A 10,088-nucleotide genomic window follows, 5' to 3' on the forward strand; every position below is an offset into this window, starting at 1 on the left:
GTGATCTATGGAAGTTCTCCTGTTTCAGTGTACTTTCAATATTTCATTATCACCCAGAAGCAGGAGAATGATAGCTTTTAGCATAAGCATACCTAGCTTAAACTCAGACATTCATTTCTCTCCTTAGTTTCAACATTTAACTTCCATCTGTTCTTCTCCCTTTTTTTCTTTCATTTCCCTGTTTCCGTTTTTCCTCATGCTATGACATAAAAGTGGGTGCACTGAAAAGACTGCCCTTTTTGAGGAACAGACCGAAGGAAAAAGACAAAATGAAGGCCTTCTACCGTCGCTCCATGTGTAAGACTTTATGACAGTTCAGCTTCTTCTCAATGGCTACACTGGCTTCCGTTACTAATTTTTCACTAACCTCTCCCTGGACTGCGCTCTATTTTTCCTCCTCTTTTGCGATGTGCAAGTCCTGCTACAGTACAAGGAGCTGGAGCTTTTTTCTTTTTACTTTTTCTCCCCCACCCCCCCTTTTTTTTTTTTAAAGAAAAAGAACTTTGGCACTGAATACTTTATGTCTGTGCAGCTGTGCACACACACGTTGCCATGCACATGCATATAATCTATTCAGTGCCTTGTGACTGCATATATTTGTATACATAGCTGTCTATATACACATGGCCCCATGTGTATATGAATTTACAGTGCACTGTGTTAACGGAAATACTTTGAAATGACACGTTTCATAAGCCTTTTGTTCAGAAGTCACTGTAATTTTTTTTTTTTTTTTTTTTGTTTAAAGCAAGTGTAGGAGATTGTGCAAGGCTCTCTGGTGGTCTGTCACTCTGCGAGCGTTCATCAGTTCTCGTTGCCAGAATGCTGCATTGATTTCTTTTGTTTTGTTTTGTTTTCTAATGAGGGGTGGACAGTTTTCTCGAGTTTGGGGAAGTAAAGGTGAATATCATCAGCTGTGGTATTTTTCAGATCCTCTCTCTGTTGCTCTGTAAACCCCAGTGTGCCTGCAGTAACCTGCACTGTACAAGGATCCCGTGGCAGCGCCGGCACTCCGTTGGCTGAGCACCCGTGCCCGTTTTGTCCCCGCTCATCCCATTTTCTCACGGCAAGCGGCTGGCAGAGCCTCTAACAGCACCTGGCGCATGGCGATCCCTGCCAATCCCGTTTTGAGCACCTCCCTGGGCTCAGGAGCCCGAATCCCGTCCCTCCCTCCCTTCCCGCCGAGCCTGTTGCATGCGGTACCCGGGGTGTGGTTTGCTCCTGCCGGCTGCTGCTGCTGCGGGCGCTTTAATGCTTAGAAAACTGTCCGACCTTTGCAATGCAAATTAACAAGCGGAGCAGGTACATTGCCCACGCTGATCATTTGCTTTCATTTGCATCCCAGCCATGAATGACCTGGTGCAGTCCATGGTCCTGGCAGGAGGACAATGGACAGGTAGTTCTGAGCATCTGGAGGGTCCTGATGATATATCCACGGGTAAAAGGAGGAAGGAATTGGGAGCTATGGCCTTCTCTACTACAGCTATCAACTTTGCCACTGTCAACTCCTCCACAGGCTTCAGATCCAAGCAGTTGCTAAATAATAAAGGTATAGGTAGAAGCTTTTTGCACCCTGATGTAACTATGTAAATATTGGTTTGACTTAATGTTTTAAGTTTTTCAATCTTAATGATTGAGTTGCAGTGCTAAGATAATGAACCGGTTTAATAACTGCAATTATAAAATGTTTCAAGGTTTTTCCTACAGAATGTTTCCTAAGTAAAAATTGATTGCTTTGAAAAATACTTTCATTTTTACCATTTTACCAATGATAAGTATTTTAATAATCTTTCCACTTTATTTTATTTTACATCTTCCTTTATGTCTCTGTGTGTAGATACTACATCCTTTGAAGATGTAAGTCCACAAGGTATTAGTGATGATTCTAGTACAGGATCAAGAGTTCATGGTAAGATGTGAGCTTTCATTAAATGAATTAAGGATATATGATGTGAATGTTAATGAATTTGTGAAAATACAGTGAATGGCATCATTGCAATGAGCATGCTCTCTCTGATTTTCATATCTCTCTAATGTATCATTTCTTCAGATTCTCCTTTCTCTCTTAACTACTACATCAGACAGATGTTCTGTATCTCTGGTAGAAAGTATTTGTGAAGTGCATCTGAACAGGATCAAAACATTTTCCCTTTTAGTGGGAAAATGTTTTCACTTCCATTTAGAGTTAACAGTAAATAAAGGAAGTTAGCATTTCAATCTTAAAAAATCAAGTCCAAATCTGGCCTGAGTTTTCAATGTTTATTGTTCAGTGAACCCCAAATTTGCCATGGGCTGTAGTTTATAAAATCCTTACGTGTTCCTTCAAGCACAGCTTTGAAGTGAAAAATAGGCTATTAATAGAAGTGGAGTTTTAACTGTACTATAAACATTTACAATGAGTACAAGCAGCAAACATTTTGGAGGCTACTAACAGTGCATTTCCCTTGTATTGGCTTAGGAGTACAGGACTTTATCTGTGCAGATGCTCTTGCTCCTCCTGTCCGTGGCATTCCAGCCCTGTGCAGGGTTCCCTGTCAGATCTGTTGTAAGTGCCCTGACCACAGCAGCTCCTGCATGCCCCTGTCTGATCCCTGCTTCCCCACTCAGTGTCAATTCTAAACTAGACTCTTTCTCTTTTCCTCTCCTCTGTACCTCGCTATTCCTGTAGTGCCCTTTTCCAAAGTGTCCTCTTGGACCGCCTGGAAATTCCTTCGCTTTCTGATCTGTAAGAAACCACTTTGTTCCCATGGGCATGTTCAGCCTGGGAGGTCGTGCATGATCCTCTGAGCATTCTGGCAGCAGAATGTGAAGGTGCAGTGTCCTCTGCTAAAATGTTGTTCATCATGGTGTCTCCTAATTTTCCATTCAGCTTCCAGACCAGCCAGCCTTGATAGTGGCAGGACATCCACTAGCAATAGCAATAACAATGCTTCACTCCATGAAGTCAAAGGTATGCTGGGGGTGAATTCACATCCATGCTTCATTTCCATTCTTTTCTCTGTAAGATCGTCTGTAGAGGTTCAAAAACCCCCACAACCAAAAACCTCCCACTGCACAGCACAGCCTGTGCTTCCTTGAGTGTTTCACAGCCTTCTTTCCCCAGATTAGAAGCACAGGTATTATATGGTTTTAGTAAATATTACAAAGGTGGTGTTAGTTTTTAAGTTACCAACTATTTTAAATCAAACCTAACCTGAATAACATTGTTATAATAAGAAAAATAAGAATTCCCCCCCAAATTACTTTAAAAGCTTTTTAAGCTGAGAAGTTGCTCCTTTTTTTTTTTTTCTCGAAGCATCCTCCTGCACTGCACTGCTGCTGTGAGCTGTGTGCTGTACAACTGCACAAAATGGTACATGTGATTCATGCTAGAAGCCTTTATATTTTGGTTTTAATAGATTATTAACATCCCTGGATTTATCAGTATTCTCTAAATTTCATGTACTAAGAACCCTGATGTATTTTTGTATCTCATGGCTTTTTTAGCTGGAGACTGTTGTACAGACTAGGCTAGAGCACTGCCAGCTCAAGACTCCATTTTATATTCATGGCTTGCACCTCTTAAATGGTGTCTGTTTGTCTGGAAATTTAGGAATGAATGCTAGCTGAATATTTGTAATAGTTTATTTTATATCTGCTGGATTGCTCCCTTCTGTAGAAGATCCCTTGAGGTCCTCCTTGCCCCAGTGTCTGTACAGGATTAGGCATTTCCACCGTAAACAATTTATCTTGGTTCAAACTTCATTTCATTTCTTAGGAGTGACATGAAGCTGGAAATACTTGATTATCCATCAGTATTTTTGAAGCAATTCATAGTTCCTGACAAATAAAAGGAACTGGTGTTGTGGAATTTATTTTGTATCTAACACCATGTGCTTCCTGCAGGTGCCAGTTGTAACAAACTAGGAGTAACAGCAGGAATTGTTGGAGAAGCAGCATTCCTGAGTAGTTCTTGTTGGAGACAACATTTTCTTTCCACTCAATCCTTTGTATTTCCTTTAACATTTAATTACCCTGTGCCTCTCAGTGATGCTGAATAAGAGTGGAGATGTCTCTTTAACCTCTTGGAATACGTTATTATGTAGGTGGAGGCCCAGATTATAAGTGAAAGGTAGTTTTTATTAAAAAAAAAAATCATGTCATGTCTGAAGAGCTGCAAAAGGTAAGTCAGGGCAATGTAATTTTAGAGTAAAAAATAACGACTGGGCTTTTTTTTAGTCTTTTAAATAGAATGAATGCTAACTAAACCTGGTAACATTCCAGGCTTCAGTGGGGTTATACAGGCTTACAGCTTCTCGGTGTGTTTCTAATGGGAATCCTTCCTGCCTTCCCCCAAAGCAGGTGCAGTGACCAGCCAGAGCAGGCCCCAGAGCCACAGCAGTGGGGAGTTCAGCCTGCTCCAGGAGCACGAGGCCTGGTCCAGCAGCAGCAGCAGCCCCATCCAGTACCTGAAGGGCCACGCCAGGTCCAGCCCGTGCTCCAGCACAGGACGCCCGAGAGTCACGGCAAACCCCCCCAGACGGGCTCCCCTGGCAGTGAAGTGGTCACCCTGCAGCAGTTCCTGGAGGAAAGCAACAAGAGTAACTCCAGTGAGGTCAGTGTGAGAGGATTTAGCTACACAGTGCCCCGCCTGGGGCTCAGAATTAATGCAAGGCACAGTGAGTAGAATTCCTGAAAGATTTCTTGGAGCTGTCGGTCACACCTGCACTGAGAGGTCACAGGCTCTGTCTCCTGATGCACTGTCTGGTTTCTCCAGCAGGAAATCTGGGCAATTTTGCAGTTTGACCCTCTGTGATCCCTGGGTCGGGTAGGAAGGTCAGCCTGTACTGACAAAGGCTGCCCAGTGCATGGGACACCAGAGCTCAGAGTGGGTTCACTCTTCTTCTTCCAGTCCAGCAGCAGCTGCTGTCACATCTGTCCTGTATCAAGCACAAGGAAGATGTTTGACCTCATTCCCTGAGGAGACTCCTGTCTGCTTCAGTTTCATCTTCTTAACAGTACTGGAAAACCAAGAGTGACCTTGGAGCTTACTGAAATCTGACAGGAGTAAGATGAAGGCAATGTTTCTGTAAATCAGTGACAGTTTCTAAGAAGCCCTAAATCACCTCGTCTCTGCTGGAATTCCAGGTTCTGCATCCCTGGTTCTTGAGCAGATCTGCCCAAACTCCTGTAGGATATCATGCTGTAGGATAAAGCCAGCCAGTCACTGTGACTGGGGCCTCTCAGTGGTGAGGATCCAGGGTTGCCTGGGGCAGGTGACACAGATCTGGAGAAAATTCTGCATTTTTTGTTTAGATACTTAACATGGCTCTCACTTCTGGTCTCCCTGAGGATTTTTGGGGTTTAAGCACTAGAGAATACTCTTCTGGCAATATGAAATAAAAAACCCGCCTAAGTCATCAAGCCAGGTCTGCTGCTGTTCACAGATCCCAGAACCCCTTTTCTAGCCTCACAGACCCATTCTGGGTGAAGGGTATTCAAGCTTTCCAGTCTTCTGCCAGAGCATTTCTCTAATGCCTTTAGCTTAATTCTTCCCTAGTTGTGTCTGGTACCATTTTGAAAACAACTGCTGTCTTACTTGACTGAGCCTGAATATTATTCACCTAAACTCTTTTTTTGTAAACTGCACAGAAGATGCCTAAGTATGTATCATAAATGTTTAATTCTGCTTTTAGAGATGAGAAATTTCAAAAAACCCAAATCTTTGTAGAATTGTTAATATATATATATATATCTACAAAAATGCTTAAGAAAAGGTAACAATTGCAATTTAGAAACTTCTGTTTGCTGTTTTGACAGATGAAGTCTGCAAGTGAGGAGAACCTTTTAGATGAAGTGATGAGGAGCTTGTCTGAGTCTTCGGAGCTGGCAGGGAGGGAGAAGCTGCGGAAGCAGCCGGCAGCTGGCTGTGGGATCGTGAGATCCCTGAGTGTCAGAAACACGGGGGATTTCTCAGATGGACGAGCCCTCAAACCAGAGCAGCTGGTGAGGCCCAGCCTCAGGAAGGCTGAGGATCTCTACTTCAGTAGCTCTCCCATCAAATTCACCCCCGGCGCCCTGGGGAAGCCCCGCTCCGTGAAGGAAAAGATCCAAGCGACTGTGAGCCAGCGACAATCCAGGGACTGCAACCCCTACGCCACCTTACCTCGTGCCAGCAGCGTCATTTCCACGGCAGAAGGAAGCACCCGAAGGACAAGCATCCATGATTTTTTGTCTAAGGACAGTAGGCCTCCCGTGCCCGTGGACGCAGCCCCGGCTGACAGGAGTGCTCCGCCCAGCTCCAGTGAGTACTCGGCTCTGCGGGTGTCCTCTCCTTGTGTTCACTGTGTGCCTGCCAGGGGGGAGCGTGGCCCGCAGGGAGAGGCAGCTCCCACGCTCACAGCACGCCCTGTGGGAGGTCACTCTGAGCTTGCCAAGCCTTCCAGGATGGAAAGGCCAGGTGGTCGTGAGAGGACTCTGCCGAGCGCGGGTGTGTTCTGGGATAAAGCCAGCGGGTCTGCGAGTGGCAGTGCAGGGTCCTTCACTGCGCCCCAGCCCTTCTTATCCCTCAACACCGAGTTAGTCAGCAATATCAGTGGATTGCCCCCGAGATCCACCTCCAAGGCAGCTGACCAGGCAAACGTGTCAGCGTTTAGGTCAGTGCTGAGGAGCCAGGAGCAGCCTTGTGCTGCTCCAAAGGCCCAGGGTGACCCACGGGCAGCTCTGACCGGGGACCCTGTCCCTGCCCCCGGCCCCGGCGAGGCCCAGTCCCCACTGCTGGTCTCAGAAGACAACCAGACCCTGTGGTATGAGTATGGCTGTGTATGAAAGAAAGCTGTATTATTAAATATTTATGTCTAACATGCCATAAAGGTGTTCTCCATGTCCACTGGATGACAGAGGAAGCTTCCCTCCAATGAAGGAATCATTGCTGGTTTATCCGCGGGGTGGTTGTTCCCTGTGGACTGTGGCATGTTTGAATGTGGAATTGTAACCCCACCAAAGTCTGCATGAAACATTAATTGCACTGTGTATATTTTGCATGCCTTTATAATACAAGCTCTATTTTTATTTGTCACGCATTGCAAATATTTTGGTGTTTTCCTGTTGGTTACTGCTGCATGTTAAAGCAAGCGCATGCCCGGGACGGCGCAGGGAACAGCATTCCTGGGACAAGGACAGCACTGGCAGTGGAGCTCGAGCTCTCAGGGCTACCAGTGATACACTGATTATCTACCTGGAGGGGAAAATTTTTTTTCTTCTTTCAAAAAATGAGGTATTAATGGAAAGAAACATTTAGAGATACCTCAGTGTCTTCTTACCCTTTTCATTTATGCTGTGTCATGGCATAAATGCATGAGGAACACGTGCCCAGTAATCCAAATAATTCAGTGCCTCTAGTTTGCACAGTGAATATTAATTACTGTCCATACTGAGTAATAAACACACAGACCATTCATAATCCTGAACAGAAATGATAATTCTTACAAAGAAGTGATAAATAGTTGCATGATACACAGCACTTGTCATGAAAAAATGACCTTTTCCACCTTTTCCCTTTTGTCTGCTTTGTCTTTCCAGTCGTGGGTACAACTGTGGTGAAGTGTTTGATTTTATCAGGGGTCAAATAACAGGCTCCTTGTGATGCATAGGAATAAAAAACTGTCTTGAGTATGGTGGAAATTCATTTTTTCTTGTCAATGGAAGTACCACTGATGTAACAGAAAACAAATGGTGTAACAAAATAACAGAAAATGTTAAATTAATGCAGTTAAATAAAAGAAATAAAACCAAGTTGTTTGCAAGGTTATGGGAGGATACGAATACTTCAGCAAATAGCTCCTTAAATTCCAGATGAGCAGCTAAAGAGAAATGTTGAAAAGTAACTAGTTAATGTGCCACTGTCTCTGCACATGCTTGAAACTTCTCAATGGTAAATTCAAACAGAGTTTAAAATTGTATCAGATTTAAGCTATAATTACACTAGGCTTTGGACATGAGCACTTCTTTGCAAGAGGACATTGGTTATGGCAGTTATAAAAAATTGGAATGACAGTATAGCTAGAGGAAAAATAATTAAAATTGAAAATATATATTGAAAACAAGTGTCACATTCTGTTTTGTACAAATGCATTCATTCTGCCAGCAGTTTTGTGGCAGTCACAGAACCACTGTGTGGGCTGAACTTTTAATTCCTTAGTGCTTAATTAGGGAGGGGCAGTGAGTGCATAGCTCCCAAGGAAGAGCAGCAGGTATCCCATGTGGGAGTCTGGAAGGGCTCTGTTTTATTTGGGATGGGAAGCCCTGCAGTTCAGGAGCAAGGGGAGGATATTGAATGTCTGTGGAGAATAAAATGCCTGTTGGAGGATGTGACACAGTCCTTCCCCAGGTCTGTACCACTCGTTCTTACTGGGCTGATAAATCTCTCACTTCTCCCAGGACTGGGCACAGTCAGTTATTGCTGTGTTCCCTCTGGAACTATCTCAGCAGCCAAATAATGAGAAATCTCTGTAATCTCAACTTCACACATATTTACCCTCACAGAGCAAGACCAGTGTTCTGTCTTGGGTCATGCATTTGACTTCAGTTCATCTGTAGCTGTGTTGGGATTAGGTTGGAGGTGAGGAGCACCAGCATCCCAAGTGATGTGTGCACGAGGCATTTTGCAAGTTGGTTAAAGAATTGCAGTCCTAGAGAGAGCCCTTAATACAAACTCATCCTGTGCTGCCAGGGGCTGGCTTTTCTTCCCTGTGCCCTGCAGAGCCACTGCTCAGAACAAGGTGTGCAGCTGCTTTAGATAACTCTGGCTGCAGAAACCTCAGGTGTGGTATTGCCTCCTCCTCTTGCTTAGGTTCTTAGACAGTCACACCTACAAAAACTCCAGTAGTGTCCTCAGCTTCCCTCTTAAACCCCAAGGGCTTTGGAATTGCCAGGCAGGAGTGTCCTGGAGCACCAGTGTGTCCAGCCTGCTGGAGTTGGAGACTAACCTTGTCCAGCTCAAGCCACTCCGCTCTGATTTATAAATTTGCACGGAATTGCATTTCAGGTCTGAGGAGAATAACTTGTTTCGTTCCACTGAGTTCAGCAGCAGCAGCAGAATGTTCTGCAAGAGAGTGTTTAATGGCTCTGAATAATGTCTTATCAACATTTGTTTGTTACTTATGAAAAAAAGAAAATGTTGGCATGGACAAAAGGATCTTTTTGTTTCCTTCACTTTTTGGATGTTTGTGGATGTCTATTTATGTTCGAGTAGTGCAAGTTTCCATGAAATTCTTTCCGTTCCCAATCCCTGCTGCTCCTCAGCCTCATGTGCATGGCAGGATGGAGCCCTTGCTCATTCCTTGGCTCCTGCTGCCTTGGGCAGTGCTGAGTTAGGACTTTGCATGGTACTGATAAACACGAAATACGTGGCTGCTGCCCAGAAAGGTTTTGTTGTTCAGGCGCAGCCGTTTGCTCACAGTTGAGGTTTGCCTGGCTCAGGGTTTGCCTGGCTCAGGGTTTGCCTGATGCTTTGCTTTCAGTGCCTGGTGACTTCAGATCTGCATTTTGCATGTTGGAGCTGTTGCATGCAAAGACAGTTCTGTGCTTTGTGGAGCTGAATGTGAACGTTCCTGTCGGTGTGCAGCAGGTCAAAACACAATGAAAGAAGTTCTCTGCTGGGGTCAGTCAGCTGTGATTGCACCTCATCATTGCTTTTTATTTCCGTTCATGCAGAATTGTAGGGTTGGTGTAGCTAAAGGTGACCCATATCTGACTGGCTTTAGGAATAACACCTGGCTGCTGTAAATGATGAGATGAATGTCAGTGAGTGTAGCTGAGCAGGCACTTGCAGTGAGTTTCTTCTGTCCCTCTCCTCTGTCCTTTCCTCCTAAAAACAACCAGGAAGTGTTCATGTATCCTTTTGCTCTCCTGATGAGTAGAATGTGTTTTAATGCATGAGGGGTTTTTTTTTATGTCCTGATAAGCACAATGAATAACCTGAAATGCTTTTCTCTGCAGATGTGGAAGCTATCCCAGAAAGCAGAAATTCAAAAAGCAGGTCTAGGGAGCAACAAAGCTCCTAATTCTATTACCCACTACCTGAGCTGTGGGCCAAGTGGTGAGTTTCC

The 10,088-nt window shown here is 44.5% G+C and overlaps 1 protein-coding gene across 1 annotated transcript in view; it reads left to right on the forward strand.

Moving 5' to 3' along the window:
* CCDC88A (coiled-coil domain containing 88A) overlaps positions 1–7,773 on the forward strand; it is a 63,989-nt gene extending 56,216 nt beyond the window's left edge. Inside the window, 7 exon segments of the mRNA XM_036380879.2 lie at positions 214–297; positions 1,346–1,549; positions 1,838–1,909; positions 2,870–2,950; positions 4,339–4,467; positions 4,470–4,594; positions 5,800–7,773. Coding sequence (XP_036236772.1) covers positions 214–297; positions 1,346–1,549; positions 1,838–1,909; positions 2,870–2,950; positions 4,339–4,467; positions 4,470–4,594; positions 5,800–6,807 — 1,703 coding nt within the window. The 3' untranslated portion in view covers positions 6,808–7,773.
* Positions 7,774–10,088: the final 2,315 nt, after the last annotated feature.

The sequence above is a fragment of the Molothrus ater genome, chromosome 3 (assembly GCF_012460135.2).
Source record: "Molothrus ater isolate BHLD 08-10-18 breed brown headed cowbird chromosome 3, BPBGC_Mater_1.1, whole genome shotgun sequence".
Lineage (NCBI taxonomy): Eukaryota > Metazoa > Chordata > Aves > Passeriformes > Icteridae > Molothrus > Molothrus ater.